The 21,127-nt window shown below is 34.7% G+C and overlaps 3 protein-coding genes across 5 annotated transcripts; all 3 read right to left on the bottom strand.

Moving 5' to 3' along the window:
• Positions 1-2,574: 2,574 nt before the first annotated feature.
• LOC114726386 (nuclear transcription factor Y subunit B-3-like) lies at positions 2,575-3,911 on the bottom strand. Its single transcript, XM_028912973.1, has 2 exons — positions 2,895-3,911; positions 2,575-2,844 (listed from the first exon to the last, which is right to left on the bottom strand). The coding sequence occupies exon 1, from the start codon at positions 3,523-3,525 to the stop codon at positions 2,932-2,934; it is 594 nt and encodes a 197-aa protein (XP_028768806.1). The 5' UTR covers positions 3,526-3,911; the 3' UTR covers positions 2,575-2,844; positions 2,895-2,931.
• Positions 3,912-5,758: 1,847 nt separating this feature from the next.
• LOC114726261 (protein DEK) lies at positions 5,759-12,748 on the bottom strand. Of its 3 annotated transcripts, none has more exons than XM_028912847.1 (12): positions 12,638-12,748; positions 11,016-11,957; positions 10,887-10,920; positions 9,883-9,962; positions 9,608-9,667; positions 9,313-9,423; positions 9,039-9,119; positions 8,832-8,915; positions 7,568-8,039; positions 7,259-7,368; positions 6,517-6,547; positions 5,759-6,199 (listed from the first exon to the last, which is right to left on the bottom strand). In XM_028912847.1, exons 2-12 carry the CDS (start codon positions 11,856-11,858, stop codon positions 6,039-6,041), a joined length of 2,067 nt encoding a protein of 688 aa, XP_028768680.1. In that variant the 5' UTR covers positions 11,859-11,957; positions 12,638-12,748; the 3' UTR covers positions 5,759-6,038. The 3 variants fall into 3 exon arrangements, with proteins under 3 accessions (XP_028768680.1, XP_028768696.1, XP_028768689.1); XM_028912863.1 differs by having other exon boundaries at positions 7,259-7,365; XM_028912856.1 differs by having other exon boundaries at positions 11,016-11,954; positions 12,638-12,738.
• A 4,423-nt stretch (positions 12,749-17,171) lies between these two features.
• On the bottom strand, positions 17,172-18,685 carry LOC114726283 (uncharacterized). The gene is made up of 2 exons (XM_028912871.1): positions 18,229-18,685; positions 17,172-18,135 (listed from the first exon to the last, which is right to left on the bottom strand). Exon 2 carries the CDS (start codon positions 18,124-18,126, stop codon positions 17,314-17,316), a length of 813 nt encoding a protein of 270 aa, XP_028768704.1. The 5' UTR covers positions 18,127-18,135; positions 18,229-18,685; the 3' UTR covers positions 17,172-17,313.
• Positions 18,686-21,127: the final 2,442 nt, after the last annotated feature.

The following is a 21,127-nucleotide window of genomic DNA, read 5'->3' as shown; positions in this document are numbered from 1 at the left end:
GTACCAGGACGGTTTCTTGAAGAGAATTTGTTTTTGTGTATTTAGGAAAAGTTATTGTAGTAGTTGTATTCAAACTTAACATGTACGGTAAGCTTTCCAAGTGATCAGTCAGGTGATGATGATCTGTTAAGGGGGGGGGGGGGAATTCACGTGTTTTGTTTTTATTCGTGGATTAAATACTTGGGATCTTTATCTAAGTCAGATCTTTCATGATCATGTTATTCCCTTCTAAGGACTATGTTTTTCTCTCTCTTTATACAAGATTTACTCTTCATCTCCTTGGTTTTTCTGAATCTGCTTTCCTGATTTGAAATTTTGAATGGTTTTTTCGATGGACAAGCACGTGTATGTATGAATTGATTTTCTTTAGAAATCCAAGCGTTTATGAAGTTGTGTGGTGATATTTTGCTGAACTTAAGCGGCGATGATCTATATGCATTCAGATTGTGCTATATGGATGAGTTAGTTTTTAGTGGGGGCATTTGGCCGGATTGTTCATTCATTGGAAATGTTATTGTAGCTGTTTTAATCACTTGAGTTTCGGCGATTTGACTGGTCCAATAAGTGCTTGTTGTATTCAGTTATATTTGCGTATTTCTATCATTCTTCTTTCTGTCACAAATGTCTCCCATGTTCATTGAGACTGAATGCGTGGTGTGCTGATTGACTGAGCTGTAGCTGGAAAAAAAAAAAAAAAAAACAGGACCATTGCCGTGTAGCTAGTAAAGTGTGTTGTATTTTGCATTGACCTAGCATATTATAAATATAATGCGTTTGAATATGCTGTATGGTAATTGGTAAGCCTATGGCTTGCCGTGGTGGTATAATTTGATGGAGATAGCTCATTTGAATTTTATTTTTGGTATTCGTTTTTTTAATTGTTTGTTTTATTTATAAATTATAATTGTAATTTACCCATTTTGGTTATTTATGTAAGATCTATTTTGTCAATTTTTTTCTTCAAATTAATCCTATCAAGTATTGATATTTCCTCAACAATAATATAGTAAGAGAGAGGGGGAGGAAGTCAAGGAAGGTGATAAAGGTGTTTTAGAAAGAACATATTCCTTGAATGTTTAATGTGAGACGTATTTAAGTAATTTGATTAAATTAAAAAAATAGGTAAGTAAGTTAATTATAAGAAATATGACATATTTCCTAACCATCATAATCATGTTTTTTAATATTCTTACTCTTTTTTCTACTTGGTTATAGTTAAAAAAGTATTAATAGCGATAATTTATAAAAAATTTATAAATATGATAAATGGGTCTTGTACTGAAACAAATTTAACAATTAAGTCCAACATTAAGAGGGTGATTTGATAAAAATCAAATTATGATTTTAAAAGTGATTTTATGATATACAAAGTAAATATGTAAAAAAATTTGTTTGATTTGCAAAATAAAGTATTCTTTTAAAAGTACTTTTGATGTGTTCCAAGCAGCCTCTAAGAACTAAAGAAGTATCATATTGCCTAATTTAACTAATATTTTTTATTTATTTTATATGAAAGACCAGATGAGTCTTATATTAGTGGTTTAACGCATGTGAGATCACCCAGGTTAGCATTTACGTGACTTCCGTGCAAAACTCAAGCAAGCGATTTAGGATACGCACGTTTGATGCATAGGTCAGCATTTTTTCCCCGTCATTCACACCTCACGTAACCGTTATCCAGGGTTTGAAATGTTAACCTCGCGATTAATTCTGTCTTAGCAAAAGTGCTTGGTGTTTATTGGGTCGTGAGATTTTGACATGTATATATGGGTTAGGATTCTAAGGATTCTAGCTTATCAAATTTCAGACTTTTTTCGACCAGAGAACGAGAGAGAGAATAACGATGTCTGGCCTATATGTTTGGTAAATCAATTTTACTTTTGCGCAATCTAAAACCCAGCCTCGTATCTGAAATGGAGGCATCCTGTGATTCCTAGGATTTTCTGCAAGTGAAGTCTTTTGCAAATATAGTAATGCATAAATGTACTTCCATTATGTCCCAATTGGAATGGGGACAACTATTAGATTTGTTCTCGTCCTCCTTGAATCTCCATTTTAGAAGACGTTTGGATAGAATCAAAATCATGATTTTAAAAATGCTTTTATAGTATACGAAATAAATATGTGTAAGAATTTATCTTGATTTACGAAAAAATATTTCTGAGAAGCACTTTTTATGGTGCCCAAATACCCTCTTAGTCCCCATTTATTTAGCCCAATGTGCATGCATAGTTTTGACCCAAAATATGACACACCCTTGTTGTGTTTCCGGACATTTACTTACAAGAGAAACTATAATTCACCGAGGGTTGAGTCTAGCGTCTAGTGGAAAGGATTAGTTTTTCACAACTTGACGAACTAAAGTTCGAATCCCCACTAGAAGAAGTGCCCTCATTTAGTAGATTGTTATATCTGACTAATTTGAATTTGAATAAACTATTTCATCCGTGTAATTCGATTATTTATTTGTATAAACCGGAAGGAATATTAATATTTTACATTATCTCCAGCTTTCCATCGTAACCTTGTATTAGAAATAAATTTAAAAAAATCGAAGCATAAAGATCATCAAAGAACACTAACACAAGTACAGAAGTTCTGGGCTTCCGGCTAAGGTTAATTCTTCAAAAAAGAGGAAGCAGTATTTGTTCAACACGAGAATTACAGGGAGGAACTATTAAAGATCTTTTTGTCTTTACATAATAATGCCAAATCACCCTAACACATTAGAATCAGTCTTAATACACTTTCTCAAACTGACGGATTTATTAATCATTGGATTCTCTCTCTGTTTTTTTTCCCACTTCATTTCTGATTTTAATCTAATGATTAATAAATTTATCAATCAAAGAAGGCACTAAATAACTTAGAGCAATCCTAAAATCTAGGCCGGTATTAGAATATTATAAGCTACTGGTTCACACCTTTGATCTATCTGGGTCTACCCGAGTTAGATCCAGGACCCGGATAAGTTGGCCCGCTCTTACCCATAGCAGGACCACCACTAACGCCCATTTGATGAAAGCCACCAGATCCGTACACGTGTCCTTGATGCATCATCATTCCCATTCCACCTCCGCTACCCCCGTACACCCCGCCACTGCCGTCAAAAGCACTAATGGAAGCGCCACCTCCTTCCTTGTCACGCGCCGCCACCACGCTCTTCTCTCCCTCCATTTCCCTGAACCTCTGCAAGTAAATCTTGAGTGGCTCCACGTAGTCCTCAAATCCCAGCGTGGTCATCGCCCAGAGTAAGTCGTCCCCGTTGATGGTCTTCCGCTTCTCCCTCTGGCACTTATCGGAGGCCTCTCCGGTGATGAAGCTGATGAACTCCGATACGCACTCTTGCACTGTCTCCTTCGCGTCCTTTGAGATCTTCGCATTCGCCGGAAGCGCCTTCTTCATGATCCTGCTCACGTTCGCTATAGGTAGGAACCGGTCCTGCTCTCGCGGCGACAATTCGCTGCTGTTTGCATTGGCTCCCGTGTTCTGCGCCCCTCCGGAATCGTTATCCGAGTCCGCCATCGTCGTCTCAACCCAATCGGACTCGAATCAGTTCGATTCAGCGTAAAACCTTACCACCAAGTCAGCTTGTGGAGTTCGTGAACTGCGCAATTCGAGTTGAGTTCTAGCCCAGTCAACAGCTGATGGACCGAGAAAACCAGTTGAGGATATTCGAAATCGAAGAAAGTTCGGGATGAATTACAAATGCGAAGCAGCTCTGGATCAGTTGACCGGGGAAGATCGAAGTTGACGTGAAAGGAATTCTCAACGAATTTGAGAGGGAATCTGCAGCGACAGAGAGCTGAAGCAGTGGTGTTGGAAGGCAATATAAGAGGTAGCAGGATAATTAGGACGGAAAACGTGGGGCGGTGAGGGAGGGGACGCCGGCGATCGGAGCCGGCGGGGGGAGTGAAGTAATAGAGTTGAGTGAAAGGGAGTGAGCAGAGTCCGTCGGATTACGGGATTAATAAGGCATTAGGTGGAGGACACGTGGAGGGAGGAGAAGCGTAATGAGTCGATAAGGGTGAGGAGGATGCAGAGACGATTTTTGAAGCGTCCTGTGGAGGGAACTGAACCATCTGGACCATTGAATTGCCATCTCCCACTCCCACCTTTATGCTTCAGCTATTGCTCCCCCCATCTTTATAACATCCTTCTTAACACGTTCTCAAAAGTTTTGAAATTTATTAATTTTTCCTTCAAATTTAATTTTTTTAATTTTATTCTTATTTAATATACATGTTTTACTTAAAAAAAATTTAAAAAGTAATAATGTTAAATTAAAGATAAAATTATACGTTCATATAATAAATTTATTAGAATAATTTATGTTAAGAATCAAACATTATCTCTATGCATACAACTTTTTCAACCAAGAATGCTTGTTATCAATTTAAGGTTGCCATCATAAATTGATGAGGGAATGAAAAGTACTTTTTTTTTTTTTCTTTTTGGCTTTTGCTTTTCTTCCCTATTCTCCATGTTGAACCATAGATGATAAGTCACCAAAAAAAAAAAAATCTGTCTTGCACTTCTTTGTAATTTTAGTTTTTACCACGTTATTGTTATTTTTAAATTTTCCTTTTTAGGATTAGTTCTTATAATGTAGAATATCTTAGCTACTGTTCTTTCTAAACCTTTAATTATTCAATATTCAATGATATAAAACCTGTTGATCCATTAAATCATAGACCTAGAGGCTATAGCTTCGAAGGTTTAATGGAGTTTCCTCTCCAACTTTCCCAACCTCGTACCACACTCAAATGAATCAAGAAGTGGTTCAAAGATAATTATAATATTGTTCCAAATAGATATTTACTTAATGACCGTCCAACTTATCCATATAGACTTAATTAATTAATTAATTCATTCATTAACACAGAAAAGACAATCTAATCACTTGAGGAGATATATGGGACTTTTTAGGCACTCATTAAAAATGGTGGCACTAGTTATGTAGTTAGTGGTCACATGCATAGTGACTTTGCATCCAAGCAACTTGAATGGCGCCAAAAACAACACTATTAAACCATTATTAGTGTACTAAGTGGTTCACCCACCAAAAGGGTCCTAGTTTTAATTTCTATATTGATGTGATTTGATAAAGTGATATTATTTATTGGCTATTTTTTTTATTATTATTATTTCTGAAAGAAAAAGAACCTTGCTATCAAAAGCATTAATGTATCCAAATTCAGGTGGATTGACTTGAAACACAGGAGCTATTAGGAAGGGATAATTAGTCAATCCTCAGTGATATCCATGTAATTTGAACATCATCTTACACTAATCTTGGGCCCCATTGATCATTAACCTGGTTGATTTGACTCAACATAAAATCTCACCCAATGTGGGGCTCACAAATAAAGGGCAATTGCCTTGGTGCCCCACTTGTTTGAGTGGATGAATGAGTCAACTGGAATCTTCTACATTTGTTCCACTAGTCCATGCCTTAAATAAAAATTTCACAAGCATATTTTTATAATAAGATCCATATATATCTTTATTATTAAATTGATCCATTACTCATTCATTATTTGATATCACCATTGTGAGGAAACATCTTGGTTTAGTTGCAGAGTTACCCCCTTAGGTAAGCCAATGAAGAGAGCCAACAAGGATGCAAGAGATGATTTTACGACAGCCTGCGAGCAAAGACAGATCAGGATAAAGCATATAGTGCGCGCGTGGGGGAGAGAATGAAATACTAGTACTATGTCACTCCAATACAAATGGTTTTGATATCACAAGGTAATTACTTTGAAGTCAAATACTTTATTAAACTGGACAAGCTTGTTGAAACCTGTGTTTGTCAGCAGTTACATGAACGATAGGTACAATCTGTTGATGTACACAAGAAGCTGCATCCTGACAGCCACCAAAAGCTTACACTAAATTTTGACAAAGATTGGAAGCTAAAGATAAATTACAGTCGCTTTTACTATGCAAAAGACTAACTACCACGGGAAACCCAACAGTGGTTAAAATTACATTGCTATTACGCCTATCTCCAAACAGTCAAATGGGATTCTCAGTCATGCTTTAACCGCCGGTGCAATAGGCTGGGTTTCATCTTTCTCAGCATCTTCCTCTCCATCTTCATCATCGGCCGCATCAGCCAGTTTTGTGAGCTCTTCCTGAATCATGACCTTTATATCTGCTTTCTTTGGGGTGAGATCCACATTAAACCGCTTAGCTGAAAACCAAGTCACAGAACTTGTAAGGCACAAAAGGCGCCTTTTAATCCAATTCTTAATTTCAATTCATGAACTACAGTTATCTTAGGTCATGGAACTCTTAGTCGCCCTCCAGGTCCTCATAATTAAATATCTCAGATAATTCATCATTCCAGGACAGGTTCTCCGGGATATCAAGTGATACAGATTACAAAATTATTCATGATTGATTAATGATCATGATTAATTGGTTCATGTCAAAAGTCCAGAGTCCAAACCACAAAAAAGCAAACAAAAATGAACCATCTGATAAATGTAACCGATAAATGGCACTCACCTAATTGCTTCAGAATGTCGGTAAATGTTGCCTGCAAAAGAGAATTGTTTTAATTCAGGGCAACATATCAGTACTTGGCACGCAGAGAGAGGGCGGGGGTGGAAGTTCATTAAATTGCTACAAATTTCCAGCTCAAAACAATCTTCAATGATGACAAAGCATGCAAATCTAGTAACAGCAATGCAGATCACCAATGTTACACCTCACCTTGTGGATTCCGCTAGCAACAGTGAAGAAACCATGCATGTCAAACCAATGCATGGTCTTACAAATGCATGCGTCCTCTGCTTTAAAGGCATGTACTCAAGTATTAAGCCATTTGTCTAGCTAAATGACAAATATCATGTTCACAACTAATTTATCATTTATCAAATATTCTAATCAGAAAAGGCAGGCACAAGAGCATTTAGGTATCCACTCTTAATCCATACACTTCTAGCGGGAGATGTCGCTATAAGTAAATATTTCAATTTGCTACTACCCCTATCGGAGATGAGGCTACTAGTCAAGGGTTTGCACAAGCAGTTATGTAAAATGTTGACACTGCCCCAACTAGCAATCAAGCAATAAATCAACTCAAAATAATATTCATTTTCTAGAACAAGCAGAGTTATATGAAGCAAGATATGTTCAGCTTAATGGTTGAATTACACTCAGTTATTCATTTTCTAGAGCAAGACCTGACGCAAGATATGTTCAACTTAATGGTTGAATTACACTCAGTTTCAAATCAGCATCTTACCGTATTGAAGTCAACTTCTTTAAGGATTTCACACGTTGCATCTCGCAACTGTTCGTCACTGGGGATCAACTTCTCTTTGTTCTTGCCCTTTCCCTTAAGTACTTTTTCTGCTTAAATATGAACAGATGGGTGTTTCATTACATACATGGGTTAAAAGCAATTGACACTAAACTAGTATTTTTTTTTTTCAAATATTAATCCGATTAATTCGGTTTGGGTACATCTTATAGTTTGCTAAAATATAAAATCTACACAAATTGGGACACTTCTAAAATTTTGGTGAAAGAAAAGAAAGCTTATGATATTTACCAGTTTTCTCTTTGGAAGATGACTTTGCCAGAGTTGAAGGCTTCTGCTTTTCCTCTTTTTCATTCTTTTTCTTCCTTGAAAAGACCTTTGGACTTCCATCACTATCATCAGCAACTTTGGACTGGATCGGTGCTGATTTCTTAGGTGCTCTCTTAGTTGTTGAACGAGATTTATTAGTAAAAGTGACTTTCGTGGCTTTAGCTTTTGCGGAAGATTCTTTTTTCAGGGATGATGCTTTGGTAGTCTTCTTTGGTTTTTCCTCATCTTCAGATTCATTACCAGAATCACTTTTCTCCTCACTTGCAGAATTCTCTGGCCTCTCATCCTCCGATTTATCAGGAACACCATTTTCATTCTCCTCATTTTCTTCATCTTCTTTCTCTTCCTTCTCTTCTTCCTCTGACTCATCTTCAGTATCAGAAGTACTCTTCATCTCCTCCACAGCTGAAGAATCCTCTTTTTTCTTCCGACTCTGAAGAATACAGTGTAAAATTGAGGATGGCAGGCTTTTTGAGACATTAAAAAATTGAAATATTACGAAAGATGAGTTCAGACTTCAGAATTAAAACAGATGCAAAAAAACCATGTGGTTTTGTATGTCCTCTTTTCTGTCAGGCTAACCCATACTGACACATTAATTCACATCAACAGGCTTCTCTGCACAATAGGATTCATATTGCACAAATTGAAATATATGTATAAGATCATCACGAGTACAACTATACAATACTATCCACAAAAACACGATAAGGTGCTCAGAAGTCATGTAGAAATTTACAAATGATGCAAGTGTCGCAGTGTAAAGTGGGCATAACCAGAGGATGTGGGGAAACGCCAAGTCTGAGGGCATACAGGCCTAACATCAAAATTAGCATCAATATCAAAATGAATTATAAAGAGCCACACAATCCACAAGCTTTGAATAATGCAGCTCATCTCACTAGTCAACTCAAAAGGCCTAGGAAGCCATTTTTCGTCATCTGGCTTATAAATAGTGACCCTTCTGAGCTGTGTCCTCTACTCATCTTCACGTTTTTATTTGGCTCCTTTTATCAAACTCCATGCCACCTTTTATTATGAGCTTTTACTTCAGGAAATTTTTCTCCTTTCTAATTTCTTCAGCATATCATCCATCTCATGCACCATATGGGGAGGGAAAAAATCCAATTTTACAGCATAAAACTAATTTCTTATAAGCAAAGTTACAGTATAGTGCTGCTTCAGACACAATTCATGCTCTAGCGGTTAAAGAATGAAATAGCACCTTAGCAGAGCGCTTTGAAGTTGTGATCCAGGATGCCGATGAACCTCTTTTCTCAACCCGTGAGCGCTTTTTGCCCCTATTTGGCTGTTAACCAGTGAAAATTAAGTATTATGAATATGTTACACCCGAAACACAGGTCTTTCGGGGGGGGGGGGGAGCATAATTTCAGGAGAGAAAAAAATTTATGAGAGAATATAATATACAAACCTTCTCTTTTTCTGCAAGTAGGACTGTTGTTGTAGCATGAGGAGCCACCAAAAATTCCATTAGCTTCGTAATAATATCTTCCTGCATATGTAGGTAAATATTAGCCCATGAATCAACACAAACAACTTAAAAAGGTAGAAATGCTGCTATAAGCAGCTTGAAGTCATAATACAAGCATGAGCATATCTGTTATCTGTAAACAACAAAACCATTTCTTGTGAAGGTGCAAAATTTCATTAATGAAAAGTGCATCAGCAATGCTAAACCACCAAACCTTTCTGGTTGCTGCCTTGTTAACTTGTATATCAAGCACATCGCAGAATTCCAATAACTTTTCTTTGTTACACTTGTCAAATTTTTCTTTTACTTTCATTTGTTGCTTTTCCTGCAATGACAAATTTTGGAATATTGAAGCTTGGGCAACCACGGACATTGGGCAAAAAAAGATAGCAAAGGATAGAAAGAAAGCACATGATTTAGTAAACAAGCCGATAAAGCCACTACTTTGTTACATATGTTATGGTTGCTTGTTAGAAGAACTGATTTTCACGCTCCAAGAGAATAATTACCTCATTTTCATGCCACACGAAACCTGAAAACCTTAATATATTACTCTTAATTTGAGGAGCCTGCAAAAAGAAAAAAAAAGGAATCACTTGGTAGCAAGATGACTACAGAATGTAAGAATAATTTTGAACTGTCAAACCATGCACTGCCCCTCATACTCATTTATAGAAGTGACGCAACATAGTTACTACATTACTACATTAAATAAACAATCAATGTGGATCATGTCAAAATATTGCACTGGAAACACACGCAGTTCATATATAGCAGGGCCTACCTTCCCTCTCCTTCCAAAAAGGATGGTATGGAGCAACCTGAAGGTCTCGTCAGGCTTCCTTCTAGATAATTTAAATGCCACTAAAACACAAAAAAAAAGGGGGGGGGAAAAAAGAGATGGTCATGAAGTTAGTAGTCATCCAGGATAATACAAAACATATATCGAACTCTCAAGGGACTCCCCACGTGCCCAGTGACTAAGAACATTCAGCAGACCTTGAATAGGTTATTAACACATCTGGCATCATGTTTATAAGCTATAAGGATGCTTTATTTAAGTTCATAATCATTTAGCAATCTCAATATATAGTTGCCTGCCATGGGCTGTGTTTGGGATTAAATTTTAAGCTATTTAATTCATTGCTGAGAGACATGTACAATAAGGATGCAACACAAACTAGACATAATTTTTAGGGGGAACCACTCTAGAATTACTATTAAAGCCCAAAATTGATACTGGCTGCACCAAATGTTTTGGGGCTCCGTAATTGTAGCCTAGTATGGGTAGGTACTTAAGTGGGATCCCCAGTCCCCCAAGAGCTATCTACTGAGCAAAGAAATCCAACCCGCCTAAATATCTTATAAGGCAACCCATATTATTCAATAAGGGACTTAGGGGTATCTCATAGTTCCTAAGACCATAAATTGACTCCCCATGGAGCGCCAACATCCCAATGGCTGCACTCTATCTTGGGAAGATATAAGTATGAATTTAAAAGTTGGCTCAAATAAGTCTCATGGCATAGATTCTATCATGGTGGTAGCGGACAAACTCTAAATGCAACCATGTTGAATTTTACTGTGTCCGGCTGGTTTGTTGCTTTGCTGTATTTAACCAGCTATTTTGTGCTGTTATTTAACAATTGTTTGGAAAAAAAATTATCATCAAGACCGGGAACAATGTGAATTAAAGTTCATATCTAAGGAAATAATGTATTAGGTTTACTTCTGCCGGATAAAATGAACAGAGGGGAAAAACAATTTAAGCACAGGGAGGCACCATACCGTTTGGTATATCTTTCAAAGGTGTACCACGGCCCTGCAATTTCAGAGGTATATCTTAAACACAATAGGTTTTAACAGAATACATTAAAATCATAACATTTCAATAGGGAAAAAGGACTGAATCAATACCTTTTCAATGTGAAATTCTTTGGATGCATCTTTTTCATATGATGTCACCAACCTCTCCACTGATTTTCTTTCACGTACTGGGCGATCAATAGCAGGAGTCCTTGGCTCCACTGACATTTTCTTCCTTTTATTTTTCACTTTCTTCTCATCACTCTTCCCCCTTGCATGCTTTTTAGATCCTTTCTTAACTTCATTATCTTTTTCCCCATCTCTTGGCTCATCAATGCCATCCTTGCTCTCTTTCTCCTCATCCTCACCCTCCTTGACCTGCTCAGGTTCCTCCTTCTTAGTGGTCTCCTCCTTGATGTTGGGAGAAGCCTCTTCTTCCATTGCGTCAATTTTGGAGTTCTCAGCTGCTTCTTTCTCTTTCACTTCTCCACTTTCCTTAGTTTCCTTAACCACTGTCTCTTCGTCCAATTTTCCAACCACAGATCCATTTTCATCCCTCTTATCTTCTACTTCTTTTATATCACCATCTTTCTTACCCTCTTCCATCTCTTTAACATCATCTTTCTTATTCTCTTCTACTTCTTTTGTGTCGTCATCTTTCCTATCCTCTTCCACTTCCTCCACACCATCATCTTTCTTATCCTTTTCCACTTCTTTTACACCATCATCTTTCTCATCTCCTACCTGCTTCACATCATCAACTTTCTTATGCTCCTCCATTTCCTTCACACCATCCTTTTTCAAGTCTTTAATTCCATTATTTTCCAAGACTTTTCTTCCATCAGCTTCCAGGTCATTCTTCTCATTAATGCCATCTACTGTTTTCTCTGGCAAGCCATTACCATTGGAATCATTCTTATTGGAAGCTTCATTCACTGTTCCCTCCTCACTCATACTGATCTTATTCTAGCAACAATATGCAATAAATGATTCTTCCTATACACTCCACTACACCGAGCCGCTGACCTTGCCAAATTGGACAACCGAAGCCTGCTGATATTAAATAAAATAGGGATCTAGTCAAAATACGCTAACATCGTTATAGCCATGCACAATGATTTCCCAGACAACACATACGAATTGCACCAGAAATTGGAAAAGCATTTCAACCAGGTAACGAACTGATAATTGAAAAAGGAGGAGCAGAATTAAAGCCTCCTGTTCTAAGAGCGGCTGGCGAAAAAGTAGAAGGAAGGATTCACTAAGGCCCTAATTCCAAGGTCAACAGCAGAAACAGCACTCTTCAGCTGAGAAGAAACAAAAAACTGAGGGTGGACAAGGTACTGAAGATGTATGAATTTCGTGGTGCACAAGTTCTTGAAAAACCCATCTGAGCCAGAACAAGAGTAGCCACAAACAGTTAAATCAAAACGGTATTCTCAACAATCTTAAGGTTGGAAATTAGCAAACTCAAATTCGTTATCCCGTCCACCAAACAGAAAAAAGTACTCAATTTCAACCCAGACAATCAAATATGAAGAAATAGAGCTATAATTATCAAAAGAAGTTCCCTCCTGAGCCCTAAGGCTCCCACCACCAACAATTCAAACCAAACGAGAACATGAAAAACCAGGGACAAAACAATTGCTGAAAACACTGAGGCAAAGAAGAAAAGAGCAATTCAAGGGTTGAAGCATACAGATTCGAAGCATTGAATTGAAACAAGAACATACCTTTGAAGTCTCGCTGGAACAGAGAGTATAATAAGTTTATCTCACTATAACATATCTCGGTCACGATCCCATTCGCTCAATGCCACTCTCTCAGAGTCGTGGAGGTTATTTCCGACAATGTACACAGTTCGGACTTCAAATGCGGATTTTAAATGCAGTTAACTGCCACGGTGGACGTGTGCGTCGCAGCAATCCGGAACGGCAACGAAATCAACGGTTGGTATTTGTTGTTTCTGGGTACGTGGGCGATCGACGGTTGAGATTTGTTGAAGCGGTAAAGTTATATTCTTTTGATTAATACACACTTGTTGTGTCGTGTACACGTGGCGGCCTTCACGGGACGCCTGTGGGGCCCATTTGAGATGCTTGTTTTTTAAAACTTTTATTAAAGTGAACACGGCGGTGTCTTTTTCTTCGTGTATGTAATCCAGAAGAAATCTTTTACATATTTATCTTGTTAAGGCATATGAAGCTTTTTATTTTTTATTCATTTTTTTTGCCAACAGAGATTTTTACTTTTTTCCAACGAGCGTGTAAAGCTAATCCAAGGGATATTTTCTACAAATTTAAGTTTGTTTTAATACTACTTCTGATTTTTCAAGATTTTTCTTGTATTAATTTATAAATTTGAAAAGAGTTGAGGTCTAAATTTGTATTAAAAGTTTTTGCTCAAAAACATTGATAGCTTAAAATTATAGCAACCTTACACCCAACTGATAAAAATGTTATCGGTCAACGTTAATCTCTTAAATTTAAAAGATAATATTATTATGATTTTAAATTTTCAGGTCAAGTATGCATATAAAATTTTTTTTTTGAATGGTTAACGCTCACGAATAAAAGGTTATAAGACAAATTTACATATTAATTTTTTAAAAAAATTTAAAATATTATTTTTATTATCCATAAAACAGTGAAATCAGTAGTATTAGTTGGGCTTACAAGTAGTTTTTTCCCCCCAAAAAATGTAAAAAATCTTACATTTTTATGCCATGTTAATCTCTTCCTTTTTCTTTTGTCTATATTATATTTTCATCATATCCTGTTTACATATTTTTATTATTCTAATTATCAAATTAACTTCAAATTTTTGCATGAATAATAAGTTCATAAATAAAATAAGTGTTTAAATGAACTATTATTAAAACCAGTTATTACATGTTTGCCACATGGATAACAATTTTTTAAATAATGAATTCTTTTCTTCATTCTCGATTTTTTGTTTTTTGGGTCAACGAGCGCCCACACTTTTCCTTGAAAATGGCGGGAGAATATGGTGGAGGTGTTGCTCAATCTTGTCAACTTTATAGTTTATGATTAATTAATAAAGATGAAGAAATCAATCAAAATTATGATAGTCTCAGCATTTATGCATATAACTTAATTAAGAAAAGAAGTTTATTTTTTATCCTCAGTCCTTCGAGGAACATAATCTTTGTTATCCACGGTTTTTTTTTTTTAATAATGCCTACCAAAAATTGTCTGTCATATGAATTGGAAGAATCATTTAAAATAGTAGTGAAAAATAAACATTTTTTGTAGTTATTTTTATTTATAAGTGTTATTTAATGCAAATTTTGAAGTCCTGATATGTCATTTTTTTCCATTGAAAATGACAATATTTTAACGTCAATATTGTTGCCAGGATATTTTCATTAGATTTTTAGCTTTTTTTTTTTTATATTTTATTTTTCTTTCTTCTCTGTCGGTGACAGGGATTTTCATAGTCTGGTTGTCTGCGTGTAGCGTAATAAAATGATTTTTTTAAAATGATAATATTTTTATTATGATTTTGACTGTGCTATAATATCTTCATGGCATGCGTCTCTATATGTGTAAAAACTAATTTTTAATAATTGCTCGTTTTATAAACTTACCAAATAAGTATGTCCCATGAACTCATATGAGCCGGAAATTGCTGTTTAAACATCAACAAATGTCTAGGATCTAGACATTATCTCAGATAATAAAAGGTTAGGTAAAGTGTAAGCATAAGGTTCAAAATTCCTTCATGGAAAAGAAACAAAGTTAAACATCAATCGTCAATCAATGTATCATATAATAAAATTAAATTTGATGTGACTGTGAAATTATTTTAGATTTATTATGGTCTTTTGTCTTTGTTTTTTTTTTTCTCCCTTCTAAAATATTAGGCCCTATGCAAATAATAACACTCATATAATTAATTTAGTATAGTACTCTTCCAGTCCTAAATATAAGATCCTTATATATAAGGGTCTTATATTTAAAACCAAAAGAGTACTATTTTTAAATTTATTTGCCTTCTTATAATTCTTTTTCCTCTGAGCAATTGCACAAGGCAGTGTTAGTTTTATTTTTAACTAAAAATTATAAAGGGGGAATTGCTAAGTATAGAACTATGGGTCAAATCCATTGGATTGTGTTGGACTGAACAAAAAGCAGTGGGCTTCCGGCCCACAGTATTTGCACCAGGGCTGTCCTTTTTCTTTTTTGAATATATATATATATATAAAACAGATTTTTTGGATTATATAGACAACAGTTATAGTTTTTGTAACTTATTTTTGTTGTTGTTGTTGTTATTTATAACCATTTTACTATCTTATAGATCCTTTGATATAATTGTTTTCATAATAAGAACTATCAATCTAATTGTTAACTATTTTTTTGGCATAAATCAGGGTGTTATTAAGTCATTTTGGACTTGGTACTAATCTTTGTTAAATCAGAAACATTGAAGGTTAATAACCTTCCAACAAATATGTTTTCAGGGATTCTAACGTGTTTTTTTTTCTTACTCAATGAGATTGTTTATCATCTCAATTAACCTATTGGCTGTTAACTATTCTTTTAATTGATCATGTGAAGCAGGCTAGTCAAAAGTATATAATTCAAATCAAAGTTTTTTGGAGCTGACTCAAATCAAAGTTAAAGAACGCCTTCTAATAAATAAACGCGAGTGTTTAGGGTTTGTGGTCATAAGTTCCTCAAAATAAAAGTATTAAAATGTAATTGAAGAAGGATATGAATGAAATTTTTTTTTAATAGAAATAAGAAGACATGCACTATAAACATTGTAGACTGCAGAATCTGCTAATTATGGTTCCTTTTCTGCATATATGCACTTCTCATTTTTCTTATTAAAAACACTTTTTCTCCAGTACCATTCATTATCATAAAATAATTTTTGTTATAGTTTTATTTTAAATGTAGTTTTTTAACAACAACAGACACCTAAATTTAGAAACTAAGCACGATTGGAAACACATGTAATTTGACAAGGATTGTAACAAATCTCATCTATGCACATCCCTAACTTTTAGATGGTTTTTAATAGAAGATCCGGTTGACTAATTTAGAGAAACTGAGGAAGTTACTAAATTATTTCAATCCGAAGTCTGGTCCAATAAAGACCTCGGGTTGAAAAAGACAGCCCGAGGTCTGGTTCAGTCCAATACCAACTAGAGGTCGGGTTGGACTGGACTTGGTCCTCTGAACTGCCTGGACTAGTCCAAGTAGTCTAGGACCTAAATTTAATTTTTTAAATTTTTTTTTCCTTCAATAGGAGACAAGATTGTAACTTACTGTGATATATAAAATTTTGTACATATTTTAATCCAAAGTTCATCAAATTTAATCATTCTCTTTCAATTTCCCAATAATGTTATGTTTTATTAATTAATCCTCATTAATATAGATCTTATATGTACGCATGTACTTAGGAAGTTAATAAATAAATCTTGATTATTTGAATAGACAAAAATTTATATTAGAAAAATTAAACCAAATTAAAATTATATAAATAATAATTTAAAAAAACCGGGTTAGACTGGACTGGACTAACTAGTCTGAAGGGCCAGTCCTTAGTCCAGTCCAGCCTGATGAGACTAGTCCGGTCCAGTCCTATTTCTGGCTAATTTTTTCTGGACCGGACTAGTCCGGGTTTGCTCGGGTTGGACTGGACCATACCGGACCACCAGGTTTTTACACAGCCCTATCTAATCCTATGTATAAGTATTTTAGAAAAATTATGTAAAATATGTTACATTTAAGTGATTTAGTATTTTCTCAATCTCTCTAAATTAGTCGGCTAAGTTTTATAACAAGAAGCGAAGCTAGTATTCTTTTTTAACCTTTTTCACTTCTCAAAGAGAGTTGCATCATAAAACAGATTTACAGGGTGAAAAGAAAATGAAGAAGACTTTTGTGCAAAGTAAAAGACGATAGGAACAAAAGAATTTGATTACCCCCACTAGATTAAAAAAAAAGCTCCTTTATGTGCTCAATGCCATGCTGAGACACATCCCAACATTGTCCAATCATTTCATCTTCACTGTTCCCAGCAAATTATCATAATACAAGTCAAAGGAGTCACCTCAAATTATAGTAACCGACACAAAAAGCTTTTATTTTATTGTCCTGTGATCAAGGATACTTTCCAAGTTTGTTTGAACATGGTGAAAGAATCAAAGAATTGACAGAAAAATAGCATCAGTTTTTTTTTTTTTTTTGCCGATTAAGTTAATTTCTGTTGGACACTTTGAGCAAGAAGTAAAATTAAGGTGCTATAGTTATTACGAGGGCCTGTGATAGAAAGCACAAAATTTTACATGACATTATCAAGTAGGAAAATTTAAAACTAAAACCTGAACATGAAAATGGAAGCTGAAGAGCTTGAAGAAGTGAAGGAATCATCATTGATCAGTAACAACACTGTACCGATCTGCCGAGAATGGCATTTCCTGCTTTAACCTCAAATCTTGATATGTGGCTGTGTTGGATGATCCCATGGAAATATCAATCTCTATCAAATTTTCATCTTCATTCATCTCATTAATCTCTGCTAATAGCTCCATCAGACCTTCCTCCTTGAACATGGCTTCTGGTAGAAAATCTGGCAGCTTTGATTCTAATCTCTGGCTAAGTTCTTTACTCAAGAAATGGCTGCTCGGAAGGTTGATTTCAATCAAGTCGTCGTCGTCATCTTCTTCTCCTTCATTGTCAGAGGCTAAGCTTTCATAGATTCCCAGAACTCCAGTACTATTCTGATCAAGCTCAAGACTTTCATCAGTTTCACCATTGATGCTTTCAGTTTCAGCATCTGATGGAAGTGATGTATTCTCAGCATTTTGCTCAAACTTTTCATCCATGGCTGACCCATTGGTACTTTCACTATCAGATGGGAAAGATGAATCTGACTGAGATTCAGCTTCTTGCTCATTAATCAGAGCAAGTTCTGTCCGTAACTCTTCTTTCTGCATCTCCTCCTGAGCAAGCCTTTCATCTTCAGACCCTTTGTTCTTTCTCAGTGTGACAACAAGAAAAAGTGTGGATAGAAGAACGATAGGTATAGTGAGAAGAACGGGCCAAGAAGATTCAGAAAGTGGGAAGAAAAGGAAGAGAGAAAAAAGAAAGAACAAAACCAGAATAGTCGAGAGTACTAATGAACCTAAACATGAACAAAGACTTGAGTGGCTTTGTTGTGGAATATTGCCTTCTTTCTCCATGACTATTCTCTGCAGAAAAAAGCTCTGAGAATTTTTGGAAAAGAGCTTCACCAGCAAAAAGTTGAAAACTTTCAGAAAGGGCAAGATTAAAAAGAGCTTCACCAGCAAAAAGTTGAAAACTTTCAGAAAGGGCAAGATTAAAGGAGTGAACTTGCATTCGTCTCTTTAAAGAACTGCTGCTTCTTCATCATCATCATGGAGATCATACCTGTGGTGGGTGATATTAATTTGGGTAATCTCCGCGAGAAAAAATAGGTACTGTTTCTCTCTCGGAGACAGTGAAGGCAATTTTGATTTCCATCAACGTTTCACAACCTCGAAGCCTCGAAGTTGGCGAATGCATGTGCGAGAGAGACAAAGCCTGAGTCCCCACAAAGCAGAGAGTTTTATAATACCAAGCCCTTCAGAACCAGAAAAGTCATTCCTCTTGCTTCTTCCTTCTGTTTCATCCACAACCAAACATAACCCGTTTTCAGAAACCCACCCTACCAAAATAATACCACCTTTTTCAAAGCTGGCATTGAACCTTTTTCCCAGGAAACAAACGTTAGTTCCAAAAGTTTCAGCTTTCTGTCGTATATATATAAATAATCACTCAGCAGAATTAGCACTAACCAACAAAAATGTATATAAGCTTAGTAATGCTTTCAAATTTGTCACCAGAATAATATTAAAGATCATCAAACCAAATGAACTAGCTTGAACATCACTTTTTATTATATTTCTTTCTGAACAGCAAAAATTATGTATTTAAGAAAAGTAGGGTTCTCACCCACCTGATCCAATAGGAGGGGCATTTATGTTTCTGCAAATTATGGCAAGAGGGGGGGGGGGGGTATAATGGAAACCCATTCTTCAAGACATGCCAAGGTTATAGCGACAGTGTCGGATGGTGTTCCATTCCTCTAGCGTTAAGCCTGGCAAACACATCACCTACACAAGGGCCATGACTTGCTTCGCAAAATGGTAACACCAGAAAAGGCATGAATACCATTCACACAATCTGTCTCAATCTTATAATTAAATTTTGTAGTAAAAAAAGTCACCAACTTTTTCAATAAAAGTTTCTTGAAATTTTACATATATAAGCAACTACTCAATGGGTTGAAGGAAATTTGCACACGGTAATGATCTTTTTAAGCCAAAATATAAGAGTTGTTTGGAATTAAATTTGGTCATAAATAAAAAACCTTAATCTATTTTATCTTTTATATTTATTATTATTTTTTCAAATGAACTTACAAATTGATGTATAATCTAATGCTATTTATAAGTATTTTAGGAATATCATGTTATATTTCTTATACTACTTCTGATCCTTAATATAAGAGTCGATTTGACTTTCAATTTGATCCTAAATATAAGACTATAATTCACTTTGTCTCTCATATTTATTCATTTTTTTAAAATAGTCTTTGTAATAGTTACATATGTTAAAGATTTTATGGTAATTATAGTTAATACACATGACTAATAAGAGTATGTTAAGTAATACAACACCTATTTATTATAAATAAATAATTTAATAAAATTTCTTAATTTACTCAAATTAGTCAATTAGTTCTCATATTAAAAATAGGAAGTGGTAATTTACTAATTTATTCTGTCTTCCTAACCTACCAAATTAATATAAGAAGCTCTAAATAAGGACTCAATGAGTTGAAGCAAACTAAGGGGAATTATTGCATTCACATTGCTGTATTAAATAGAGTTTATTTATCTTGAAAAGTGGCAATTAGGATTGCATTTTCTCAATTCGAAGTCAGTTTCTTCCCCCTCAAAATGTGAATCGATGCTAGTCAATTAAGTTAATTAAAATTATAAAGAAAATTAAATAACAACACAAATCACGTAAAGCAAAACAAATAAATAGTTGAGATCCCATTGATTAAGCACAACTTGATATTATACTAATAATGATGAGGGTGAGGTCCTTCTGTGGGTTGATGAGCTCATTTCTTGCGTAAAGGAATTGGATTATTGAGACATATAATCGCCATGTTAATGATGAGCTCGTGCCCGTGAAGAACAAGAAATCATTGTTACCTGTCAAAAGAAATAAATCATTTTTATATGCTCATAAAACAATTTTTTTTAGAAAAATAATGCTTATTTGATTTTAAATATAGAAGCTAATTAAATGGTTTATTTTGTTTCAAAATACTGTCTTCTAAATTTATAATTTTTTAAAACTATTTATATCGAGCTTCCATCAATGAATAATTTCAACACAAACGAGTTAAAAGAGTATTTTAGAGAAACTACTGCATATTTTAATAAATAACTAATTTAATTATTTTTACAAATTTAGCTTATAGGGACCAAAAGGATTACTAAAACTAACAGGAATCACAAAGAAAAGAGCCCTATTTATAAAATAAAATTTTAATTCACTTCTTTATAGATAACTATTTCACTCCATTCAATCTTCCGTAAATAAAGTTAAATCGCATCTTCTAGTACATTAACTAAAGTGTGATAATTAAATTAAATAGCTTTTGAGAATGAGATAAAGGGGATATTAATGATATTTTTTTTGGGGAACGAAGAACTGAATAAATAATGCTTATTGGTAAAAGATGAAATTCAAAAAAAAAGTATAGAGGATGAAATTAGACAATTCTTAACTTGTTGTGAGAGACAAAGTAAAAAAGTTAAGTATTTTGCTCAGTGCAATTTTTTTTTTATCGATCACTTTCTTAATTATTTTTCCGTTTAATTATATTTTTCTTTTTTTAAAAATATTTTATATTACATGTCCTTTTTTAATTTCAAAATAACATTTAATATTTTTAGATACATATTTAAATTTGTGTATAGTATTAATTAGTAACTTTACATATAATTTTTTATTAAAATTAAAATTAATTAAATTTCATACCAACCATCCAAATCCAGTGGTCACCGCTTTAAGTTGCAAATCTTTACAGCGTCATCTAAAGCATAAACCCAGGCATGCCGCTTTAATTCTGCAATGACGAAACTACCCTTCACTGCTTGA

This window comes from Neltuma alba, unplaced genomic scaffold, assembly GCF_004799145.2.
Source record: "Neltuma alba isolate B1F8T4 unplaced genomic scaffold, ASM479914v2 tig00002420_pilon, whole genome shotgun sequence".
NCBI lineage: Eukaryota > Viridiplantae > Streptophyta > Magnoliopsida > Fabales > Fabaceae > Neltuma > Neltuma alba.
This window is presented reverse-complemented; position numbering and strand designations above follow the sequence as displayed.